The sequence below is a fragment of the Oncorhynchus tshawytscha genome, linkage group LG01 (assembly GCF_018296145.1).
Source record: "Oncorhynchus tshawytscha isolate Ot180627B linkage group LG01, Otsh_v2.0, whole genome shotgun sequence".
In the NCBI taxonomy this organism is placed as follows: Eukaryota; Metazoa; Chordata; class Actinopteri; order Salmoniformes; family Salmonidae; genus Oncorhynchus; species Oncorhynchus tshawytscha.
Genome location: NC_056429.1, coordinates 61,618,183 through 61,645,066, shown reverse-complemented (window position 1 = coordinate 61,645,066; position 26,884 = coordinate 61,618,183). Strand labels below are relative to the sequence as shown.

The 26,884-nt window shown below is 39.8% G+C and overlaps 1 protein-coding gene across 2 annotated transcripts in view; it reads left to right on the top strand.

Annotated features, from left to right (window-relative positions):
* LOC112254522 (cGMP-dependent protein kinase 1) overlaps positions 1 to 11,397 on the top strand; it is a 162,546-nt gene extending 151,149 nt beyond the window's left edge. For both annotated transcript variants that reach the window (XM_024427198.2, XM_024427189.2), the window contains exons 8-18: positions 378 to 443; positions 4,174 to 4,248; positions 7,149 to 7,245; positions 8,830 to 8,969; positions 9,061 to 9,150; positions 9,291 to 9,432; positions 9,548 to 9,711; positions 9,810 to 9,932; positions 10,026 to 10,088; positions 10,553 to 10,619; positions 10,708 to 11,397. In XM_024427198.2, the coding sequence (XP_024282966.1) occupies positions 378 to 443; positions 4,174 to 4,248; positions 7,149 to 7,245; positions 8,830 to 8,969; positions 9,061 to 9,150; positions 9,291 to 9,432; positions 9,548 to 9,711; positions 9,810 to 9,932; positions 10,026 to 10,088; positions 10,553 to 10,619; positions 10,708 to 10,806 (1,126 nt within the window). In that variant the 3' untranslated portion in view covers positions 10,807 to 11,397. The remainder of the gene's footprint in view (positions 1 to 377; positions 444 to 4,173; positions 4,249 to 7,148; positions 7,246 to 8,829; positions 8,970 to 9,060; positions 9,151 to 9,290; positions 9,433 to 9,547; positions 9,712 to 9,809; positions 9,933 to 10,025; positions 10,089 to 10,552; positions 10,620 to 10,707) is intronic.
* The last annotated feature ends 15,487 nt before the right edge of the window (positions 11,398 to 26,884 follow it).

The window sequence follows — 26,884 nt, the reverse complement described above, 5'->3', positions numbered from 1 at the left end:
TGACTCAGACTCTGAGAACGACTGGGCAGACAAATCCTCGGAAGAAGAGGATATTGATGATACAGAGTAAAACGGGTTATACTTTTGTTACCATTACCTGTCGCTAATGTCCATGTATTTGTCAAAACAAAGCTTTATAATTATATGATGAAATGCTTCTATGGGAAAGTCTTGTGGTTTTTTTATGTATCAAATTATACATTATATTGATTGTAAACCTGTTTTTTAATGATTTATCAAAATTAGGAACAAAATATTTTTATTGTGTAATAACAATTTTTCATTTTAAGCACAAACCAAGTCATTAATGTTTGATAAAATAAAGTGCTGCTGTATTCTGTGTAATGTGTGTTACTAATGATGTATGTGTGTTCCAGGGAGGACATCAGGACAGCAAATGTCATCGCTGCAGAGACCGTGACATGTCTGGTCATTGACAGAGAGTGAGTGTTCAAAACCTCCTCAGTACCTACTTTTGTATTCTGAAATGCTTTTGATCATTTGGTCTACAATATCACATAGCAAATGCCATTTAGCAGACACTGTTATCCAAAGTGACTTACAGTCATGCGTGCATACATTTTTTTGTATCAGTGGCCCTGGGAATCAAACCCACAATCCTGACATTGCCAACACCATACTCTACCAACTGAGCCATACAGGACCACTTATTGAATTAATCACATTATTTCAAAATAAATTAATGTTGATCTACAAGATATGTACAGTAAGTGGCATTATTCCTTGAGAGTCTAAGCTGTGTGGGTTCTACTAAGCGGACATATGGAATTAAGATGGTCGTACCATTTATCTATTTGTTCTTGAATTTTAGGACCCCTTTAGGTATCATTTTTAAAAATAATTAAAACATTATTTGTTGAAACATTGAATTTGGCCTTACTGCTATTATCCAATAGATATGTATTGCATAACAGATTCATCCATGGAAATGCATATAGTCAACGTTTTTTAGTGTCCTATATCTGAGAGATATAAGAAAGATCAGGATTTTCTTTTTTTACCCATATAAAAAAACAATAATTGGGACACTAAACTACATCCATGTATACTGTACTTCTATCCATTTTTTAAACAGGAACCGGGCTACCATCTGACGAGTCTTATGAGGCTTGTGGGCGCCCTAGGTCAAAATATGTTCGTGAGAGTCTCACCTTTCCATAGAGGGGTCATTTTAGTGTTTAGCCCAAACTTCTCGGACGCTACAGGCGTTTTCGTGAAAAGACAGTCTCTCGGGATGTCTCATGGTCTGATAAACAATGCAATAGCTTGGCCACCTTCCATGCAGATGCGGAAGGCCGCCATTAGCGGATGTGGTAGATTGAGATGCAGCCCATGTAAAAAGTTTAAACCATCTTTAGTTTAAACAGATGGATTTTGATGGGGATTTTTTTATGATGCTAATTACATTTTCCCGCGGGTGTGCAGGCGTTGGCTTTAAGTTAAACAAGGTCTCATTATTAAATCATGGTCTGTCATTGTGTCACCACTAACATCATGCAGTATATGAGTTTGCTGTAATGCAAGAGCAAGGCTGGGTGGTATCAGTTGAGCCCCTGTAATGGACCAGGCCTCTAATGGGCAACCCTGTGTCTTAGTGAGTGAGTCATCTGAATGAGAGTGGTGATGAGAGTGGTGATTATTATGTTCTGTCTCTCTTTCTGTGACTCCAAATGCTCTATCACCTCACATAGCCAGCTTACCATAAATGTTACCCAGAACTGGTTGAGTTTGGAGCCAGAGTGAGAGAGAGGTTACGGGTGGCAGCCAGCCTGCTATTTTTCTGGAAAGAAGGAGAGGGAAGAGAGGGAAGAAAAGAGAAAAAGAATGAGAGTCAGGGGATAATGGTGAGAAGGAAATTCCAGCACAGATGTGCGTGCTTGCATGCATGTGCGCTCGTGTGTGTATTTTTGGGAAGAGGATTTAACCTTGTCAGCCAGGGTTGTCAGCTGGTGTTTCAGCTGTAAACATCTCAATTTCAATCATTTTTAATCAATATTATGCATCATTTTCATATTCATGTGTATTAGCTTAATGATTTATGGGTCTAGGTGTTCAAGCACATCCAAATAGAGATGATATGTGTAGGGAATCTGGTTATTATAAAGTAAACAGATGGTCTTGGTCTTGTAAAGTGAGACCAAGTGGTTATCACTTCAAACAACAATCTTATAAAGGTTTATTAAACATTCATAAAGGTTTCATATGTACTATAAATATGCAATACACTGCTGCACTAGATGAGTCATATGGAGAATAAGTGTCTAGGGATATCTATAGATACCTGCTTATTAAGTATGTGCTATCAATCACAAATATCAAGGGGCTGTTATGCCACAGTTAATGAACCAAAACACCAATTAGCAATGTTTTTGTCATTTAGACAACTGGCGTGATTACTTAAAGAGACAACAATACATACAGTATACAGTGCCTTGCGAAAGTATTCGGCCCCCTTGAACTTTGCGACCTTTTGCCACATTTCAGGCTTCAAACATAAAGATATAAAACTGTATTTTTTTGTGAAGAATCAACAACAAGTGGGACACAATCATGAAGTGGAACGACATTTATTGGATATTTCAAACTTTTTTAACAAATCAAAAACTGAAAAATTGGGCGTGCAAAATTATTCAGTCCCTTTACTTTCAGTGCAGCAAACTCTCTCCAGAAGTTCAGTGAGGATCTCTGAATGATCCAATGTTAACCTAAATGACTAATGATGATAAATACAATCCACCTGTGTGTAATCAAGTCTCTGTATAAATGCACCTGCACTGTGATAGTCTCAGAGGTCTGTTAAAAGCGCAGAGAGCATCATGAAGAACAAGGAACACACCAGGCAGGTCTGAGATACTGTTGTGAAGAAGTTTAAAGCCGGATTTGGATACAAAAAGATTTCCCAAGCTTTAAACATCCCAAGGAGCACTGTGCAAGCGATAATATTACAATGGAAGGAGTATCAGACCACTGCAAATCTACCAAGACCTGGCCGTCCCTCTAAACTTTCAGCTCATACAAGGAGAAGACTGATCAGAGATGCAGCCAAGAGGCCCATGATCACTCTGGATGAACTGCAGAGATCTACAGCTGAGGTGGGAGACCCTGTCCATAGGACAACAATCAGTCGTATATTGCACAAATCTGGCCTTTATGGAAGAGTGGCAAGAAGAAAGCCATTTCTTAAAGATATCCATAAAAAGTGTTGTTTAAAGTTTGCCACAAGCCACCTGGGAGACACACCAAACATGTGGAAGAAGGTGCTCTGGTCAGATGAAACCAAAATTGAACTTTTTGGCAACAATGCAAAACGTTATGTTTGGCGTAAAAGCAACACAGCTCATCACCCTGACCACACCATCCCCACTGTCAAACATGGTGGTGGCAACATCATGGTTTGGGCCTGCTTTTCTTCAGCAGGGACAGGGAAGATGGTTCAAATTGATGGGAAGATGGATGGAGCCAAATACAGGACCATTCTTGAAGAAAACCTGATGGAGTCTGCAAAAGACCTGAGACTGAGACGGAGATTTGTCTTCCAACAAGACAATGATCCAAAACATAAAGCAAAATCTACAATGGAATGGTTCAAAAATAAACATATCCAGGTGTTAGAATGGCCAAGTCAAAGTCCAGACCTGAATCCAATTGAGAATCTGTGGAAAGAACTGAAAACTGCTGTTCACAAATGCTCTCCATCCAACCTCACTGAGCTCGAGCTGTTTTGCAAGGAGGAATGGGAAAAAATTTCAGTCTCTCGATGTGCAAAACTGATAGAGACATACCCCAAGCGACTTACAGCTGTAATCGCAGCAAAAGGTGGCGCTACAAAGTATTAACTTAAGGGGGCTGAATAATTTTGCACGCCCAATTTTTCAGTTTTTGATTTGTTAAAAAAGTTTGAAATATCCAATAAATGTCGTTCCACTTCATGATTGTGTCCCACTTGTTGTTGATTCTTCACAAAAAAATACAGTTTTATATCTTTATGTTTGAAGCCTGAAATGTGGCAAAAGGTCACAAAGTGCAAGGGGGCCGAATACTTTCGCAAGGCACTGTATATCAAGATATAACAGCTTCTTCAATGGAATGGGATCAATGTCTTGAACACATATGACATTACTCACCAACACTGTTTCAATTCCTGTGCTGCAGCTCGTTCAAGCACCTGATTGGAGGGTTGGAGGAGGTGTCCAGTAAAGGCTGTGAGGATGCTGAGGTCAAGGCGAGGTAAATCGCATTTATTTACTCATTTTGATAGCTGGCTTTACTTGGCTTTGAGGTTTGGTCGACCTAAGGTCTGTTACAAAACAACGCAATTCTCTGGTGACAGACCAGGAAGTGAAAGTTGTGACCTCTACCGCACCCCTTGGAGGAACCCGTATGTTATCTGTAACTGTGGAAGCAGGAGAATAGCACCAGACACCAGGCACCCTAGTAAAGGGGCACCTTGGTGCTGGGGTGTGTTGTTGTTGGCATGAAGGGATGCCAGCTCAGAACAGGGTAATCTTGTGAGACAAGTTGAAGAGAAACACAAACCGTGGTTTAAACCATAAACAGTGGATTAAACATGGTTTCATGACAGCTTTGGGAACTCTTTTGGTAGTATTTCGTTTTTTGTTGAAAGTCAGTATGGGATATTTAAATCTGTTGTCGTAAACCTTACATACAGTTATTTCAGGATACATGGCTTTGTGTACCTCATAGTGTATGGTACATTTGAAATGTCAGCCTCTCAAACTGAAATGTATTTTTGGGGGAAGTATAAATCAAAATAACGGTTCACTGTTACTTCCTGGAAAAAAGGATGATAATGGAGAGAGAGACTTGTGTTGGTCACTGTTGTGAGGCCTCCGTTTGAGACTGACAGTGAATGGATTCTGTCCTGGAACCTACTGGACAATATGTTGTATTGTGTTCAATATGATACATTGTTAATGTCTTTCAGAATAATTCCATCCCAGGTTGTGCAGTTGGACTGAAGGTTGTTGTATACAATACAAAATGTTGTGTTCTATTGTTGTATCTCATAAAGGATCTCATCTATCAAAATTAATTTGTCTAGATACAGAAACAGGGGGGTGCATGTATTTGTTTCATCACACTTGTATAGAATAACTAATTGTTTTTCAGAATATCTGCAATTCTCTGCAATTCTACACATGAATTTATTCTTACTTTCATTCTCAACTGCAGAAATAATAGTTTGGTTTAGCTGTTGCAGTCTTTTACTTGTGATTGTAATGGTACAAGTTTGCCATCTAGTGGCCATTAACTAGTCTTACAACATCAAATGAGCTATTGACTGAGGTAGGGCTGAATTGAGCTATAACGCATCCCTCCTCAGGGCCCATGGTCAGGAAAAATTCCTGGCCTCAACCATCACCCCTTGACTTGTGACACTCTTGACAGGGAGAGGGGACAACTGGGTAGTTCTACCTCAAAAAACACAAGGAAGAGGATTTTGACAACCACCATCTCAGATTGTTCTGAAATAGCTTGCTGCAACATTATTTTGTTGACATTAAATTTGATCCCTGGAAAATAAAGCTCATTGATTACATCCAAATTGGCCATTTTCATTTATAGGATTCATAGCATATTCAAAAAATATAGAAATAAAAATCAAATATTCAACCTTTCTTTGACTAGGCAAGTCAGTTAAAAACAAATTCTTATTTACAATGACAGCCTACTCCGGCCAACCTCCCCCCTTCATTAACCCGGACGACTCTGGGACAATTGTGCTCTGCCCTATGCAACTCCCAATCACGGGAGGTTGTGATACAGCCCGGGATCGAACACGGGTCTGTAGTGACGTCTCTAGCACTGTGATGCAGTGCGTTAGACCACTACAACACTCAGGATCCATACAAGTAGTATGGAGCGGCGGCTCAGAGTAGTGTTTCAGCATCCTATGTAATGTATTCCCAGTGAATTTGGTGATGTTTTTTCCCCCTGTTCAGAGAAATTAGTAATTAAAGTTGTTGGGTTTATATCCCATCCTACATCCTGATATTACCAGGTTTGTCTGACCACTAGATGGTGCTGTTCCTCCTATTAAGTGATTTTTTAAAAATAAAGAATCCCCCCAAACCCCTCAATGTTTAAGGGATAGTTCACCCAAATTACAAAATGACATTGGTTTACTAACCCTGTAAGCAGACTATTGACAAGGTATGACAGCAACCTATGCGTTGTTTTTTTTGGTCACTGTTTCAGATGCTAACTTTTTAGCACTTGTGGCACAAATCCAATGCAAGTCAATGGTACCTACTGTATATTAGCATTTTCACGCTTCATGTTCAAATCATCCTAAAGTATCTTAAAATGCATTTTGTAACTCAATTAATGTTACTTATAGATGATTTGGATATGAAGCCTGAAAATGCTAATATAGGTACCATTTGAAACAGTGGGGAAGTGAACAAAACCAACGCATGGGTTGTTGTAATACCTTGTCCATAGACTTCTTACATGGTAAGGAAATAATATGCAATTTGAAATTTCAGTGAAAAAATCCCTTTAACATTGAAAGGGGGGTGGAGGATTCTTCAAACTATACGTTTTGTATCACCTAACAGCAGGAACAGCACCATCTAGTGGTCAGACGAACCTGGTAATATCAGGATGTAGGATGGGATATAAACCCAACATATTCAATGATTAATTTCTCTGAACATGGGAAAAAAAACAAATTCACAAAGAATAAGGACCATTTCTTTGGATTCCTAATATCTTACTCATTGTTAGATGTTTTGTTGTTGGTCCAAATAGGATGTTAGGTACTATATTTATTGAAAATTATATGAATCCTATAAATTCAAATGACAATTTTGTGTGCAATCAATTAGCTTAATTTCTCAGGGAACAGAGACCGAAGGTGTTGAAGATCCTCTGGCTTGGTTGACCCAGAAACCTTTTATCCTGAGGGCTCAGGCCTATATCTGTACTGATTCTCCCAATCACACCATTGAGCTGATAAGGTCCACTGGATTAAACAATAAACAAGAGAAGACACTGGGAGTTGGGGATATCGGCGACTGGGCATGTGGAAAATGGCCCTGTGTCTTGGATGAGGGGAGGGTGACAGTTCAATTGAATTAACATGTCCTTGTCTTTCCCTGCAGGTACGAAGCAGAGAATTCTTTCTTCTCCAACCTCAATCTGGTTGACTTCAACATCATCGACACGCTGGGGGTTGGTGGCTTTGGCCGTGTAGAGCTGGTAGGAACCACAGCTGCCACTTGCAGGTCTCCTGACCTAATATCAACCTATAGCTTTACGAAAGGTGCCTTATATAGACTTGTGTTGAATGTTGAATAAACTGTCATTTGAACTTCCTCTGCCGGTTTTCCACTTGGGTGGTCCTTATGCAAAAAAATATTTGACAAAATATCCCCAGAAAAGTATAATTATATCAACTTTTTAAAATGCTGGTACAGCCATTGAGATCTCTGTTACTTGGCACATGCGCAAAACCGTGCAAACACCTGCATGAGCTTGATTAGTATACATGCATCGCAAGCATATATTTACAATGTGTGTGCCTACCTCAGGTGAACAAACAAACCGTGGGAGATCTGTATTTAGAAGTCGATTTGATGACACTTTCCTGTGGATATTTTGTTTCACATTTCCAACGGCATAACGCGGATTTAGTGGACAAATGGCAAAGTTAAAATGAAGTTTATTTAACATTCTGACTTGTAAAGGGATTGTTCACCCTTCTGGAATCTACTTTAGTGATGAGTGTGGGACGTCCACACTCGGAAGCGTAAGAGGCTAAGCTGCCACTTACAGTGCCCTTGGAAAGTATTCAGACCCCTTGACTTTTCCACATTTTGTTACGTTACAGCCTTATTCTAAAATTGATTACATGTAATTTTTTTCCCTCATCAACACAATCTACACAATACCCCATAATGACAAAGCAAAACAGGGGTTTAGAAATGTTTGCTAGTTTATAGAATGTAAAAAACTGAAATATGACATTTACAGAAGTATTTAGACGCTTTACTCAGTACTTTATTGAAGCACCTTTGGCAGCGATTACAGCATCAAATCTTCTTGGGTATGACGCTACAAGCTTGGCACACATGTATTTGGGGTGCTGACAATGATCATGTGTCCAACTCTGTCAGAGTGACCATCTGGTTCTTGGTCACCTCCCTGACCAAGGCCCTTCTCCCCCGATTGCACAGTTTGGTCGGGCGGCCAGCTCTAGGAAGGGTCTTGGTGGTTCCAAACTTCTTCCATTTAAGAACGATGGAGGCCACTGTGTTCTTGTGGACCTTCAATGCTGCATTATTTTTTTGCCGTCCCTTCCCCAGATCTGTGCCTCAACACAATCCTGTCTCTATGGACAATTCCTTCAACCTCATGGCTTGGTTTTTGCTCTGACATGCACTGTCAACTGTGGGACCTTATATAGACAGGTGTGTGCCTTTCAAAATCATGTTCAATCCATTGAATTTTCCACAGGTGGACTACAATGAAGTTGTAGAATCATCTCAAGGATGATCAATGGAAACAGGATGCACCTGAGCTCAACTTAGAGTCTGAATACTTATGTAAATAAGGTATTTCTAACAACCTGTTTTCACTTTGTCATTATGGGGTATTGTGTGTAGATTGCTGAGGAAAAACATCTATTTAATCCATTTTAAAATAAGGCTGTAACATAACAAAATGTGGAAAAAGTCAAGGGGTCTGAATACTTTCTGAAGGCACTGTACATTGTATTGCATTGATGTTTAATTTAACCATTGCTTAGAGCTGACAGAGCTCTCCTCTCTCCTGTGTCGACAGGTTCAGCTGAAAAGTGATGAGGTGAAGACATTTGCCATGAAGATCCTGAAGAAGCGTCACATTGTGGACACGCGACAGCAAGAGCATATCCGCTCTGAGAAACTCATCATGCAGGAGGCCCACTCTGACTTCATTGTCAGGTAGAGACATGCATGCAACGCCTTTCCACAGACACACTTTAAATTCACAGTCAATCCTACAGAGGACACACCCTCTGTGTTTTGTATTCAGACTGTACAGGACATTTAAGGACAGTAAGTACCTCTACATGCTGATGGAGGCTTGTCTGGGAGGAGAGCTGTGGACCATTCTCAGAGACCGGTGAGCCTTAAATGGTCAATATTTAAACTAATGTCATTGTGCCCATATGTGTTTCAGTGAGACTATGGAAGATCTGTCCGATGTGTGCCTGTTAAAAATGTGTCGTATTTTAAAGAGGTCATTGTCACTTCCTTCTCCAGGGGTTCGTTTGAGGATTCAACCACAAGGTTCTACACAGCGTGTGTGGTGGAAGCATTCGCCTACCTACATTCCAAAGGCATCATCTACAGAGACCTTAAACCAGAGAACCTTATACTGGACCACAAGGGCTATGCCAAGCTAGTAAGAGACACACAACATTGTGGATTCAAAGCTTGATGACCTAAACCTCTAACCCTTTGAACTATTAACACTGCAGGTTACCTCTAAGAATGTATTTCACATGTCCTTTGTATAGGTGGACTTTGGCTTTGCCAAGAAGATCGAGTTTGGGAAGAAAACGTGGACGTTCTGTGGAACACCAGAATACGTGGCACCAGAGATCATTCTGAACAAAGGCCATGACATTTCAGCTGACTACTGGTCTCTAGGAATCCTCATGTTTGAGCTCCTCACCGGCAGGTACAGACAAACCTGATCATCTTAAATGAAAGTGTAAGGCCAGATGTTAACTGAGAAAGGTATACATTTGAGTGTCTATCTCCACCCCTGTCTTCCAGCCCTCCCTTCTCTGGCCCTGATCCCATGAAGACATATAACATCATCTTGAGGGGCATTGACATGATCGAATTTCCAAAGAAGATCACCAAAAACGCTGCCAACTTAATAAAAAAACTATGCAGGTGAGTCCCAGACCATTTTGTCCACCCTCAACAATTACTGTTTAATGTAATTTAGTGTTAACAAGAGTATTAATGATGATGTGTCCATTTTAGGGACAATCCTTCGGAAAGACTAGGAAACTTGAAAAACGGTGTCAAAGACATCCAAAAGCACAAGTAAGTTCATGGATAGCCATATTATTCTACTCATCTTCCCACATTTATATATTTAAAGTAACTATTCAGTGTTTCCAGATTTCTATGAGATATGACCTGTAATGAATTACAAGATGAGTTAAATAGTTTTCCTTCCAAGAAAATAGAAACTAAGTATGTTAAAAAGCCATTTTTCTTTGTTGGAATGGTGTGGGCGTACCCCAGAAAACAGAATGGTGTGGGCGTATACCAGTCTTTAGAAATATTAATGCAAGTAGACAGCTGTTTGGCCAGCTCATCCTCCTCAGGAGAATGACATCATCCTCTATGAGGAAATATAAAGCATTTTTTAAATGGTCTGTTTGAGATACAAGTTTGAGGTGGGATTTAATTTTTGTATTTTATTTATGCTTTGTCAGCAACATTATTTTAAAAGGAGAGATTTTCACTGGACAGTTTCTTTAACAATTTCTATACATTTCCAGATGGTTTGAGGGCTTTAACTGGGAAGGTCTAAGAAAAGGAACACTGACACCCCCTATCATCCCTAATGTAAGTCTCAAACCAACATTTCATCAACAAGCTGCTTTCATCAGGGTTTCAAGTGGCTCAATACTGTCTGTCTTTTTCTGTCAATCAGGTGATATCACCAATGGACACGAGTAACTTTGACAACTTCCCAGAGGACAAGGAAGAGCCACCCCCAGATGACAATTCTGGCTGGGACAACGATTTTTAAAATGTCACCCCCACCCCCACCCCCAAAACCAAATTATCTTATGTCATTGGCCTGGACGCCGACTTCAGGATATAGCTGAATTCTAAAGACTGTGGAGAGTGGAGAGGGGAGGAGAGGAAGAAGACAAAAAAACGCCCTGGGTCAGCAATATGTCTTCGCTACATGTGGCTCTGGCACTAGCATGTAATGACCATAGTACTTTCTCAGGGTTCTCACACATATGCACATGCAAGCAAATACACAAACACACACACACACACCAAACCAAACTCACACAGAAACACACGAGGCAAGTCCTGGAGCTAAAACAATGCCTATTTATTTAGCAGAGAGGGTGTGTGAGAATGAGAGTATGTAGAATATACATCCCAAAATAAAGGAAACACCAACATAAAGTGTCTTAATAGGGTGTTGGTCTACAACAAGCCAGAACAGCTTCAATGCACCTTGGCATTGATTCCACTAGTGTCTGTTGGAGGGATGTGACATCATTCTTCTATGAAAAATTCCATAATATGGGGTTTTGTTGATGGTGGTGGAAAATGCTCCAGAATCTCACATAAGTGTTCAATTGCGTTGAGATCTGGTGACTGGGACAACCATGTCCCGAGTGGCGCAGCGGTCTAAGGCACTGCATCTCAGTGTCAGGTGTCACTACAGTCACCCAGGTTAGAATCCAGGCTGTATTACAACCGGACGTGATTGGGAGTCCTATAGGGCGGTGGACAATTGGCCGAGCGTCGTCCGTGTTTGGCCGGTGTAGGCCATCATTATAAATAAGAAATTGTTCTTAACTGACTTGCCTAGCTAAATAAAAATAAATAAATATAGTTTACATCATTTTCATGCTTATCAAACCAGTCAATGACCACTCATGCCCTGTGGATGGGGGCATTGTCATCCTATGGGTGCATAGCCATGGTCTGCAAAATAATGTCCTCCCCAGCATTTATATACATGACGCGCAGCATGACGGGATTTTAATTGCTTAATTATCTCAGGGACCGCACCTGGTTTCAATATACTTTGCATCCTTCATTTATTGGGTCGGCAGGGTAGCCTAGTGGTTAGAGCATTGGACTAGTAACCGGAAGTTTGCAAGTTCAAACCCCCGAGCTGACAAAGTACAAATCTGTCCTTCTGCCCCTGAACAGGCAGTTAACCCCCTGTTCCTAGGCCATCATTGAAAATAAGAATTTGTTCTTAACTGACTTGCCTGGTTAAATAAAGGTAAAAATGTGTTCCCATTATTTTGTCAGTAACTTGTATATGAGAGTATGTGAGTGTAAGAACACTACAAGAACCTTTAAAACAAGTCCAATTTAGTATAGGGTGGAAGATTAGTTTTCTGTTGCTGCCACGTAGCTGCACTGCTCCTAAAAGGTTGGATAGACAGGCTAGCTGGGCAGGCTGGGTCCATGTTTGGAAGGCTTTCTCTCTGCACCCTGTTTTCTCTAAAGACTCCTATTACTGTAGCTGGTCCACAAGGTTTGGCTTACCTACAGTAGAACACTGGTATGTGGGCCTCCTCAATATGGAAACAGGATTTTACCACTGAGTCTGACAAGTCAAACAGGTACCAAGTGCTCATGATGAACCTGAATGTTACTGTTCTTAATATTACTTTTAGACACAGACAGAGTATAGTGCCTTGCAAAAGTATTCATCCCCTTGGCGTTATTCCTATTTTGTTGCATTACAACCTGTGGATTTTTATTTGGATTTCATGTAATGGATATACACAAAATAGTCCAAATTGGTGAACTGAAATGAAAAAAATAACTTGTATAAAAAATTGGTGCATGCATATGTATTCAAGCCTTTCCTATGATTCCCCTAAATAAGATATGGTACAACCAATTAACTTCAGAGGTCACATAATTAGTTAAATAAAGTCCACCTGTGTGAAATCTAATCTATATACACCTGTTCTGAAAGGCCCCAGATTCCACAACACCACGAAACAAGGGGCCCCACCAAGCAAGCGACACCATGAAGACCAAGGAGCTCTCCAAACAGGTCAGGGACAAAGTACAGTACAGATCAGGGTTCGTTTATAAAAAAATATCAGAATCTTTGAACATCCCACGGAGCACCATTAAATCCATTATTCATATATGGAAAGATTATGGCACCACACCAAACCAGTCAAGAGAGGGCCACTCACCAAAACTCACGGAACAGGCAATGAGGGAATTAATCAGAGAGGCAACAAAGAGACCAAAGATAACCCTGCTGCAAAGCTCCAGATCGGAGATTGGAGTATCTGTCCGTAGGACCACTTCAAGATGTACACTCCACAGAGCTGGGCTGTACGGAAGAGTGTCCAGAAAAAATCCATTGCTTAAAGAAGAAAATAAGCAAACACGTTTGGTGTTTGCCAAATGCATGTGGGAGACTCTCCAAACATATGGAAGAAGGTACTCTGGTCAGATGAGACAAAATTGAGCTTTTTGGCCATCAAGTAAAACATTATGTCTGGCGCAAACCCAACACCTCTCATCACCCCGAGAACACCATCTCCACAGTGAAGCATGGTGGTGGCAGCATCATGCTGTGTGGATGTTTTTCATCAGCAGGGACTGGAAAACTTGTCAGAATTGAAGGAATGATGGATGTCGCTAAATACAGGGACATTTTTGAGGGGAAACCTGTATCAGTCTTCCAGAGATTTGAGACTGGGACGGAGGTTCACCTTCCAGCATGACAATGACCCTAAGCATACTCCTAAAGCAACACTCAAGTGGTTTAGGGGAACATTTAAATGTCTTGGAATGGCCTAGTCAAAGCCCAGACCTCAATCCAATTGAGAATATGTGGTATGAATTAAAGATTGCTGTACACCAGTGGAAGCCATCCAACTTTAAGGAGCTGGAGCAGTTTTGCATTGAAGAATGGTCAATAATCTAAGTGGCTAGATGTGCCAAGCTCTATAGAGACATACCCCAGGACTTGTAGCTGTAATCACTGCAAAAGATGGCTCTACAATTTATTGACTTTGGGGGAGGGTGAAAAGTTATGCACACTCAAGTTTTCTGTTTTTTTTGTCTTATTTCTTGTTTGTTTCACAATAAAAAATATTTTGCATCTTCAAAGTGGTAGGCATTTGTGTAAATTTGTGTAACTTTGTGCATTTGTGTAAATTTGTGTAACTCAAATGATACAAACCCCCCAAAAATCTATTTTATTTCCAGGTTGTAAGGCAACAAAATAGGAAAAATGCCAAGGGGAGTGAATACTTTCGCAAGCCAGTGCATATGTACATATTATATGAAGTTACAATCTCACACATACACAGCTGCTACACCCATCTACTTTACTCATTCATGTACAATGTATATAACAGCTACTGTACTTACCTTAAAAAACACAATTTCTGTTCTGTGTTTCTGATAGAAAAATTGTGACCTTTCACATATTAATTCCTAATTTCTTGAAAGCAATTTGTAATTACGCAGTTATAAACTAATTTAACCAACAACAATAACTAAGATACTCAGATCAACTTTTATTTCACAGGCATAGGACGAATAGTCAATAAAGATGTCATTTAAACGTCCACTAGATTTGTTTTATGCTTAGCTACACATCAACCTTATGTATTGCCAATGTCTGACATCCTCATCCTCTGAGTTGCTCTGTCATCATGTAGCTGCTAACCAATCAATATAAATACCATCTCTTCAATTGGGTAAGTCATATTTTCACTCCACAATAGTTTAATTTACCACTTTTAATGGGGTTTTAATGACTTCAGTGCTGTCGTTTCTACTGTACTGTAAATATAGGTGCTGTATTAAATATGAATGGATACAATATGAGCACTGTATATTGTTTCTGTGTATTGATATTTAAGTGCTGGATTACATTGTACATGCACTTGCTTTATTTCTTTAGGAGAATTGTGTTGTTTTGATCATCTGTTTAAAAACTTCCTAGGCCCCTTTTTTCTCAATTTCCGCCTGAATGACCTGCTCAAAGTAAACTGCCTGTTGTTCAGGCCCTGAAACCAGGATATGCATATAATTGATAATATTGGACAGGAAACACTTTGAAGTTTGTAGAAATGTTAAAATAGTGTAGGAGAATATAACACAATAGATATGGTAGGAGACAATCCAAAGAAAAACCAACCAGAATTGTTTTGAGAGAGAGACCATGCTCTTACAATGGCAATTATAAGGGCTTACTCAATTCTAGCTCCCAGCTTTCAGGCTCGTAACTTTCAAAACGAATAAGAAATATCCGTTTTAGTACAGGGACACAGTCTTGGAAATTTGTGTTTGCGCACGCCATGAAGAAAGGACACACCTGCTAAAATCGGTTTCCTATTGAACATACTTCTTTCTGTAAGAAATATCATAGTTTGATTACATTTTAGGGTATCTGAGGAGTAAATAGAAACGTATTTTGACTTGTTGAAGCAAAGTTTAGGGGTAGATTTTCAGATTCCTTTCTCTGCATGTTGAACGAGTGGATTACTCAAATCAAAGGCGCAAACTAAACTGACTTTTTGGGATATAAATAATGATTTTATCTAACAAAACAACCTTAAATCTTATAGCTGGGACCCTTTGGATGACAAATCAGAGGAAGATTTTCAAAAAGTAAGTGAATATTTCATCGCTATTTGTGAATTTATGAAACCTGTGCCAGTGGAAAAATATTTTTCTGTGGTGCGCCGTCCTCAAACTATCGCATGGCATGCTTTCACTGTAATAGCTACTGTAAATCAGACAGTGCAGATAGATTAACAAGGATTTAAGCTTTCAACCGATATAAAACCCTTGTATGTACCTAAATGTTTAATATCCATAATTTGTATGATTATTTATTTGAATTGCGCACCTTCCAGTTTCACCGGAAGTTGTCCGTGGGACACATAGCACTTAAAAACAGTTGGTGTACTGTACAACCAACATGGTTATGTTTAATGAGTAATGCCAATCATTCATTCATCATTATCTCTACACATTCAGTTGTCACTCGCTGTCCAACACCAGTACTCATCAGTATAACAATGCAAGTGTCATCAATCAATGGAATCTCAATTAACATCATCTCATCGTTTCAAAACTGCATGAACAGTAAGCGACTCAAATCTGTTGTTACACCATCTCCTCCTAGATGGCTGATTTTGATCATTTACAAATATTTAACACTTAAATAAACAAAACACTGTAGACAAGGGGTTCTCTAACATTTTCACTGTGGTCCCCCCTTCCAGCATAGGGGAACATCCCAGGTATGCAATGACGAACAAGACAAGAGGAACTGATGATACACTACCCAATTTCGAAATTGCACCTTTTGCATTCTAGTAAGTTTAAAGCCGGACTGAGTTCCTTAAAAATATATTATATAAAATATATATATTCACATATGAATATAATATTTATTTTCATCATGTCTTTTTTAAGGAACTCAGTATAACATATATATATATATACAGTATATATATTCAGTAGCAGTCAAAAGTTTGAACACACCTACTCATTCAAGTTTTTCTTTATCTTTTACTGTTTTCTACATTGTAGAATAATAGTGAAGACTTCAAAACTATGAAATAACACACATGGAATCATGTAGTAACCAAAAAAGTATTAAACAATTTAAAATATATTTCATTTTGATATTCTTCAAAGTAGCCACACTTTGACTTGATGACAGCTTTGCACACTCTTGGCATTCTGTCAACCAGCTTCACCTGCAAGGCCTTTCCAACAGTCTTGAAGGAGTTCCCACATACTGTATGCTGAGCACTTGTTGGCTGCTTTTCCTTCACTGCAGAATGCTGTGGTAGCCATGCTGGTTAAGTGTGCCTTGAATTCTAAATAAATCACCCCCACACAATCACACCTCCTCCTCCATGCTTCACGGTGGGAACCACACATGCAGGGATAGGTTGAACCAAAAATCGCAAATTTGGATTGATCAGACCAAATGACAGATTTCCACCGGTCTAATGTTCATCGCTCGTGTTTCTTGGACAAAGCAAGTCTCTTGTTCTTATTGGTATCCTTTAGTAGTGGTTTCTTTGCAGTAATTAGACCTTGAAGGCATGATTCAAGGCCTGAGTCTCCTCTGAACAGTTGATGTTGCGATGTGTCGGTTACTTGAACTTTGTGAAGCATTTATTTGGGCTGCAATCTGAGATGCAGTTAACTCTAATGAACTCATCCTCTGCAGCAGAGGTAACTATGGTTCTATGAGCCAGACTGAACTTGAAGAAACATTCTAAGTTCTTGAAATTTTCCGGATTGACTGACCTTCATGTCTTAAAGTTATGATGGACTGTCGTTTTTCTTTGCTTATTTGAGCTATTCTTGCCATAATATGTGACCGACCAGCTGAAATTGGTCTCATGTAGCAAAATTTGAAATTGTGTTTTTAACATTGGATAAAAGTAGAGACTCAATGCTACAAAATGGTATATCATAGACTGCATTTTTCAGGAACAATGGGAAAGTAATTTTGCTTTGAAAGTTAATAAACTTGTAAACTCACTTTTGACAAATGGCCTTTGAATGTTGTGGTACCTACTGGAGAGCGCTCCTTTGTCTACACCCGTTCAGCATTGTTCACACCCTCTTAAGCCAGCCCCGCCCATTTCTTTAAGGTTTCACATGTAAGGTCATGCTAAACAGTGAGTAGTGTAGTAAAGATTAAGACTAAAAGTGGTAAAAGTAGTAGCATCCATAAGGATAAATTCCAGGTATACTGAAAGTGTCCAGATAAAAATATTTTCTAAATATTAGATGACGCTTACCCAGACACACTTGTCTAAATTGATGGGTTGTGTGAAAGAAATGTTATAACCCCCAGTCACACATCTTGCTAAGTGGATGGGTCTCTACAGAAGGTACAGCCAAATTATTACTTAAATAGTAGCAGTAGCAGAAATAGTGTCAATATAAATAAAATATACAGTATGTACAAGAAAAATAGCAATAGCAATATCAGTGATATAGGGGGTAGTTATATGCACACCATCATGGCTAAAGTGGCTGAGCAGCAGGATAAAAAAAAGTAGCAGCAACATATTAGGAGAGAGTCATTTGAATAGACGCACTGCAGAAAGTGCTGATGACTGGTCCGTCCGAAACACGCATGAACAAGGGAATCTATATTCGGAGAGCCTGTTTCTGTCCTGCCCTTTACTTTGGTGCAGAGCTTGTCATGTCCATAGCCTCTTCGTTGCAAAACTCCCCGATCTTCACAAAAAGATACGTTTGTCTAGCCGTGTCCAGTCCAGGTAGTGCTTGTACAGGCAGACCATCTATGGGAGGAAGGATGTCAGCGTTGCGCAGCAGCTGAAAACTGGCCCCAACTGAGTCTGAACTCTCCTTGGCGACAACAACACCAGGCTCCAGAGCATTTAAGCTGTAAAACAGGAAACAACAAAAATTTAGAAGACATTAAACCTTGCACAACATCAATTCACCTCCCAAGTTTAGATAAGAAGAAAAACCTCATACAATGCAATGAAAATGATATTCACCTGAAGTGCTGGTACTGCTTAATCTGTGGCAGCGGCCTGAAGTACAGAGTCAGGTGTTGTTGCCAGCCATAGCTTTCCACCAGCACTGTACCATCATCCAGTCCAATCAGCTGTGGGATGTTGACCCCTGTCACAGTGCTGTCCTCCACAACACCAGCAGTCTAAGACAAAGTGTTCACTCTGGTCTTTCTGAAGCGCTGCTTGGTGAGGCTGAAGCACCAGTCAATGGCAAACTTGGTGTGGCCTGTGAACAGGAAGTGAAGGTCCAGACTGTGGTGGAGCTTGTGCATGGTACGCCAGGCACAATACCAGAGCACAAACTTGTTCTTGTTTTGGCTACTGCAGTTATTATTCAGGTCCACACGTGTTTCCCCAACTCCGTAGTTGGTGAAGAAATGGTGCATGTAGTTGATGACTGTGCTACTGCCTTTGCTGGATGACATGCCTTCATCAATCAAGTAGTTGACTTGTTGTAGTATTCCTTCACAGCAGACAAAAGCAAGCCACACTTCCGAGGAGTTAAATATTAGATGGGACCTGGCTGCATAGGGTCACCAGGATAGTGCACCTGCAAACAACAAAATAGCATTAAGATAAATTACAATTAATTCTCTCCCCCCTGTCAGTCTGTCTTTACACAACTCAGTGAAAGGTATTTGCCTGCCTCCCATATACATAGATATACAGTACACTCAAATGTTTATATCTATCCATCTATGTCCTCAATCAGTATAAAGGAGGAAATGTTGCTTACTTGTTGAGCAAAACAAAAGTGGTAATGCATCCTGATGTCTTTGCTTGCTGGTTCAGTAGGGGCCCCCAGAGACAACTGCAGATCTTGACAGGTGGTCTTGCATTCAGCAACCATCTTCTTGAAGACAGACAACTCACTCTGAACAAGCAAGAGATACTGTTCTTGCTTCTTCAGCTTGGCTGACTTAACAGTGTCTGGCAGATTGGAAGATCTGAAGGCCTAATAGTTGTTCTTCTGGCACTGCCAGCACAGGTCTGTCCTGGGCTTAGTGCTTGAGATGTGGGGCAGCAATTTTCTCCACAGATTCCTGAAGGAAGACAGCCCGACTCCACGTACCTATGGAAAATACAGAAATAATGTGAGGTCAATATAAGTAGTGCCAATCATGTTGGAGGTCAATTAAATAATAAAAACTTGTTTATGCTTTAAATACCAAGTGTTGTCATCGATTTTGTGTAGAGACGCCACACTGCTGCTTTTGTCACCTAGGATGGCAGAACCGTCCACCAAGTGTTTGTGTCCTGGGTGGCGTCCTGGTAATACTATTGCATTGTCCTCTGCATAGTTGTGGATGAAGTTCACCACTCGCTGCAAATCCTCATGCTTCAGGTGTAACCTGTGCTTGCTTGAGCCAGCTCTCTTTTTGATGGGAGGCATTAGACCCTTCTCCTTGTATAACTAGGGGAGGAGAGTCAGACATGTTCTACTGATGCTGAAAGACACATTTCAGGTACAAATATTTTAGCGTTATTATACAATAGACACGAAATGGCATTCTGAGATCACTACACACAGTTCATACACGTATCCAGCCATCTATCGTTAGCTAGCTAGCTAACAGCAAGCTTTAACTTGGGGTATTTTGTTTAGACAGGTAGCTAGCTAGCTAGCTAGCTAGCCAGCTAAACAATGAACCATAATTCCTATCCATAGAGTACTAGCAATATAAACCGATTGTCATAGCTAGCTAAAATTAACCAAATAGGTTAGCTAGTTAGCTAACTAACATTAGGCTATGACTAGCAATGGCATTCTGAGAAAACATCATTAACGTTACACACAGTTACATACATGTAATTTTAGCTAACCAGCCAGCCAGCTACCATCAGCTAACATTTGCTAGCTTATAACAAGCTGTAACTTGGGATCTTTTATTTAAACATGTAACGTTAATGTTAGCTAGCTAGCTAAACAGTGAACTATAATCCCAATCCATAGAGTAACGTTAATAACAATACAAACTGATTGTCATAGCTAGCTAAAGTTAACCAAATAGGTTCAATGTTAGCTAGCAAGCCAGCCATCAAATTTCAGCTAGGTAGCTAACAGCAAGCTTTATGACTTGAATCCTGCTAATGGGATCGATATGACAACAGCCAGTGAAAGTGCAGGGCACCAAATTCAAAACAACAGAAATCTCAGAAATCTCAGAAATTAAAATTCCTCGAACATATAAGTATTTTATACCATTTTGAAGATAAACTTGTTGTTAATCCCACCACAGTGTCCGATTACAAAAAGGATTTACGACGAAAGCACACCCAACGATTATGTTAGGTCTGCACCTAGTCACAGAAAAACACAGCCATTTTTCCAGCCATAGAGAGGAGTCACAAAAAGCAGAAATAGAGATAAAATGAATCACTAACCTTTGATGATCTTCATCAGATGACACTCATAGGACTTCATGTTACACAATACATGTATGTTTTGTTTGATAAAGTTCATATTTATATACAAAAATATGAGTTTACATTGGCGCGTTATATTTAGTAGTTCCAAAACATCCAGTGATTTTTCAGAGAGCCACATCAATTTACAGAAATACTCTAAATAAATATTTACAAAAGATACAACTATTATGCATGGAATTATAGATACACTTCTCCTTAATCTGACCGCTGTGTCAGATTTCAAAAAAGCTTTACCGAAAAAGCATACCATGCAATAATCTGAGTACAGCGCTCAGACAACAAATCAAGACATACAGATATCCACCATGTTGTGGAGTCAACAGAAGTCAGAAATAACATAAATATTCACTTACCTTTTGATGATCTTCATCAAAATGCACTCCCAGGAATCCCAGTTCCACAGTAAATGTTTGATTTGTTCAGTAAAGTCCCTTATTTACAGTGCCTTGCGAAAGTATTCGGCCCCCTTTAAATTTGCGACCTTTTGCAACATTTCAGGCTTCAAACATAAAGATATAAAACTGTATTTTTTTGTGAAGAATCAACAGCAAGTGGGACACAATCATGAAGTGGAACGACATTTATTGGATATTTCAAACTTTTTTAACAAATCAAAAACTGAAAAATTGGGCATGCAAAATTATTCAGCCCCCTTAAGTTAATACTTTGTAGCACCACCTTTTGCTGCGATTACAGCTGTAAGTCGCTTGGGGTATGTCTCTATCAGTTTTGCACATCGAGAGACTGAAATTATTTCCCATTCCTCCTTGCAAAACAGCTCGAGCTCAGTGAGGTTGGATGGAGAGCATTTGTGAACAGCATTTTTCAGTTTTTCCACAGATTCTCGATTGGATTCAGGTCTGGACTTTGACTTGGCCATTCTAACACCTGGATATGTTTATTTTTGAACCATTCCATTGTAGATTTTGCTTTATGTTTTGGATCATTGTCTTGTTGGAAGACAAATCTCCGTCCCAGTCTCAGGTCTTTTGCAGACTCCATCAGGTTTTCTTCCAGAATGGTCCTGTATTTGGCTCCATCCATCTTCCCATCAATTTTAACCATCTTCCCTGTCCCTGCTGAAGAAAAGCAGGCCCAAACCATGATGCTGCCACCACCATGTTTGACAGTGGGGATGGTGTGGTCAGGGTGATGAGCTGTGTTGCTTTTCCGCCAAACATAACGTTTTGCATTGTTGCCAAAAAGTTCAATTTTGGTTTCATCTGACCAGAGCACCTTCTTCCACATGTTTGGTGTGTCTCCCAGGTGGCTTGTGGCAAACTTTAAACGACACTTTTTATGGATATCTTTAAGAAATGGCTTTCTTCTTGCCACTCTTCCATAAAGGCCAGATTTGTGCAATATACGACTGATTGTTGTCCTATGGACAGAGTCTCCCACCTCAGCTGTAGATCTCTGCAGTTCATCCAGAGTGATCATGGGCCTCTTGGCTGCATCTCTGATCAGTCTTCTCCTTGTATGAGCTGAAAGTTTAGAGGGACGGCCAGGTCTTGGTAGATTTGCAGTGGTCTGATACTCCTTCCATTTCAATATTATCGTTTGCACAGTGCTCCTTGGGATGTTTAAAGCTTGGGAAATCTTTTTGTATCCAAATCCGGCTTTAAACTTCTTCACAACACTATTTCGGACCTGCCTGGTGTGTTCCTTGTTCTTCATGATGCTCTCTGTGCTTTTAACGGACCTCTGAGACTATCACAGTGCAGGTGCATTTATACGAAGACTTGATTACACACAGGTGGATTGTATTTATCATCATTAGTCATTTAGGTCAACATTGGATCATTCAGAGATCCTCACTGAACTTCTGGAGAAAGTTTGCTGCACTGAAAGTAAAGGGGCTGAATAATTTTGCACGCCCAATTTTTCAGTTTTTGATTTGTTAAAAAAGTTTGAAATATCCAATAAATGTCGTTCCACTTCATGATTGTGTCCCACTTGTTGTTGATTCTTCACAAAAAAATACAGTTTTATATCTTTATGCTTGAAGCCTGAAATGTGGCAAAAGGTCGCAAAGTTCAAGGGGGCCGAATACTTTCGCAAGGCACTGTATATCCAAAAACCTCCTTTTTGTTCGCATTTTTAGCCCAGTAATCCAAATGCTCAATGCGCGATTGATTAGTTCAGATGAAAAGTCAAAAAAGTTATATTACAGTTCGTAGAAACATGTCAAACGAGGTATAGAATCAATCTTTAGGATGTATTTAACATAAATCTTCAATAATGTACCAACCGGAGAATTCCTTTGTCTTCAGAAATGCAATGGAACTCAAGCTAACTCTCACATGAACGCGCATGGTCAGCTCATGCCTCTCTGGCAGACCTCTGACTCAAACCCCTCTCATTCCCCCCTCCTCACAGTAGAAGTATCAAACAAGGTTCTAAAGACTGTTGACATCGAGTGGAAGCCTTAGGAAGTTCAATTTTACCCCATAGACACTGTATATTTGATAGGCAAAGAGTTGAAAAACTTCACACCTCAGATGTCACACTTCCTGGTTGGATTTTTTCTCAGGTTTTTGCCTGCCATATGAGTTCTGTTATATTCACAGACATCATTCAAACAGTTTTAGAAACTTCAGAGTGTTTTCTATCCAAATCGGATCATCAAATCTAATCATATGCATATATTAGCAACTGGGCCTGAGTAGCAGGCAGTTTACTCTGGGCACCTTATTCATCCAACTCAATACTGCCCCCTGCCATAACAATTAAAACAACTTTCTGACAAAATTAGAAATTTACAATATGTGAAACTGTAGCGAGACTCACCCGTATACATGGATGAAAGCTTCATGGCAGATTGCAACCCATTTCATTAAATAAAACGTCCTGTGTCGTTTCTGTTTAGTTTGCACAGATATTCCACTGATTTCAAAACGGTCAACTTCTTCCCACTGTTGATCGACGTTTCTTCCCCATCACTGTCTTCAGAAGACTCTACGATGTCTTCTTCAATGAAAATGTTTTTACCTAAATCAGGGATTTCCTCACTCTCTGATTCATTTTCAGAGTCAAAGAGAGTCCTCCAGAAAGTAGCCCACAACAACTTTTTCCCGCTGACCGGCTTTGTCGATAGCACATGATACATTCAGAGCAGGAATGTTATTGTGAGCAGTAGCAACATATTTGCAGTTCTCCATTGCTAATGTTTTATCTTTCAAAAAACTGCAGTGGAAAGGATTATCTACGCATAATGAGCAGCTCATTTTATAGACACAAGATGCTACACTGCAGACCAATCTGAAACTCATCTCTCGGCATGTCCAAACAACACATTATCTCAGCCAATCATGGCTAGCGGTAAGGTTCCTGTCCCTTTCTAGGGACAGGAACCAACTAGGCTTGTAATTTAACAACTTTATTCGTATTTACAGATGGCATAAAAGTTTTATTTAGGCACATGAACGTTCACATGTTCGAGAATGCATTTGCAAAAAACGCATTTTGCCCCAAAAAACGTTTTACGTTCAAATAGCTCTCCTGTGAAGTTGTGACTTGTTTCCTGAAACGGGTCACATATGGACTTGGTATTTTTCCAAATAGGGAAATCTTCTGTATACCACCCCTACCTTGTCACAACACAACTGATTGTCTGAAATGCATTAAGAATGAGAAAGAAAAGGAAATAAAAGGCACACCTGTTAATTGAAATGCATACAAGTGACTACCTCATGAAGCTGGTTGAGAGAATGCCAAGAGTGTGTATAGCTGTCATCAAGGCAAAGGGTGGCTACTTTGAAGAATCTCAAATTTAACAAGAATTTTGATTTGTTTAACAGTCTTTTTCTTTCTACATGATTCCATGTGTTATTTCATAGTTTCATAGCCTCATCTGAGGCCAAAACCCAATTGAGATGGTTTGGGAAGAGTTGGACTGCAGAGTGAAGGAAAGCCAACAAGTGCAGCCAACAAGTGCTCAGCATATGTGGGAACTCCTTCAAGACTATTGGAAAAGCCTTCTGGGTGAAGCTGGTTGAGAGAATGCCAAGCGTGTGTAAAGCTGTCGTCAAGGCAAAGGGTGGCTAATTTGAAGAATGTCAAAAATAAAATATAGTTTGATTTTAACACTTTTTTGGTTACTACATGATTCCATATGTGTTATTTCATAGTTTTGATGACTTCACTATTATTCTACAATGTAGAAAACAGTAAAAGATCATTTTAAAAAACCTGGAATGAGTAGGTGTGTCCAAACTTGTGGGGGGCGGGGGGGCACATAGTCCCCACACATAATCCATATCATACGCCACTGATATGAGCACATAGCCTACACACTGGGCACAGACATCAATTCAATTGATATTCCACGTTGTTTCCACATCATTTCAACAAATGATTCAACTAGTGTCTGCCCAGTGGGTAGGCCTTCATTAGTTATTTTAAACACTATTGTTGTCATGATGCTGGGACCCATAGATAACATAGCAAACATTTCAGTGTCTTGAACATCACTTTGTCATTCATCTTTTTCCAAACACTTACTGCTTTAATTTCCACAGATTTGTGTGTCCCCAACAGTTACAATTTGACTAGCCTGATATATTTTCCTTGTGGTTGTTGTGTTTCTACTGCAAATTCAGCCTCATGACCACTCTTTAAAGAGTAAAGACAACATACATTTTCATAGTGTTTTTCTAAGTGTCTTTCCTTCCTGTCGCCAAACTAAAGTTGAATGATGATTTGCTATTCAAAACAAGACTACCAAGTCTATAATACAAAGAAGGACACACCCACAGCCACAGGAGCATCTTGCTGTTAAGCCAATTGTAGATTAGATTCAATTGAAAGTGACCTGTATAAGCCTATGACAGAAGGACCTACCACTTTTAAGATATGTTTCATCTGGTTAGTAAGTATTTCAAATGGCAGTAACAATGAGACCAATTGACATGCCCTGTAGGCCTACATTTTATTCTAAGTGTGGCCTTTATTTGAAGAGAAGGAATTGACTTATGAGACATCCCACTGGGCAAACTGGTTGAATCAACATAATGTCCACGTGATTTCAATGAAATTATATTGAACCAACCTGGAAGATGTTCAATTGACGTCTGTACCCAGTTGGACAGGCCTAACAGCGTGTCATGATCACCTCTCTGTGATCTTTTAAACTGTTCAAAAAGGGTTCTTGTTAACCCACATTATTTTACACCTACAGGTAAAGCACCGAACTGAACTATTAGTAATAGCACCAATTCATGTTCAGGTAGGCAATATTTGTTTGGCATTATAAACTGGGTAGTTTGTGTCAAGAGCGCGGATTGGCTGAAAACCATGGTATATCAGATCATATATGGGGCGGCAGGTAGCCGTATGGTTAGAGAGTTAGACTTGAAACCGAAAGGTTGCAAGATCGAATCCCGAGCTGACAAGGTAAAAATGTGTTATTCTGCCCGTGAACAAGGCAGTTAACCCACTGTTCCTAAGCCATCAGTGAAAATAAGATTTTTTTCTTAATTGAATTGCCTATATTATGCTCCATGCATACATACATACAGGCACAACCTTGTTTCTTCTGGTAGTACAAAAACACTGAACTATTGCTAATACTAGTTCATAATCTGCTTGCTCCTCATCCGTTAGAAAGCTGTTGTAGACATCAATGGCGTCCGAGCCAGCTAATGAAAAACAGTGTAATCTTCTGTGCGTCGTCTTTTTCACTCACTCCTATCTTGTCAAATAGAGGGTGAAAAACGGTTTGAACCGCTTCCATTGCTCTTCAACGTTGCCTTTAAGTTTCAATTATGTTGGAGGCTTTAGTTGCACCATGTCGTAGCCAGCAAGCACTGCAACATGACTAGCTACATGCACTGCACACTCCGTTAGCTCCGGCATGGTTATTTTTGACCTCAGTTTCGTTAACCCAGTGGCTAGTTAGCTATGTTAGTTAGTTGATGTGTAGCCTCTTGGTGCCGTTCTGCATTGTTGAACAAAACTCAATGATGGACAAGTCAAAGGGGAGTTCTGTCACTCCTGGTACCATGTTGTATCTTCTTGTCTAAGAAATACTAAAGAAAACAACTATTCTTTAAGACATAAAACCTTCTTTATTCAAGTTAACTGGAGCCCAGTGGCTGATTTAGGTATAGGCGACATGGGCAGCCGCAC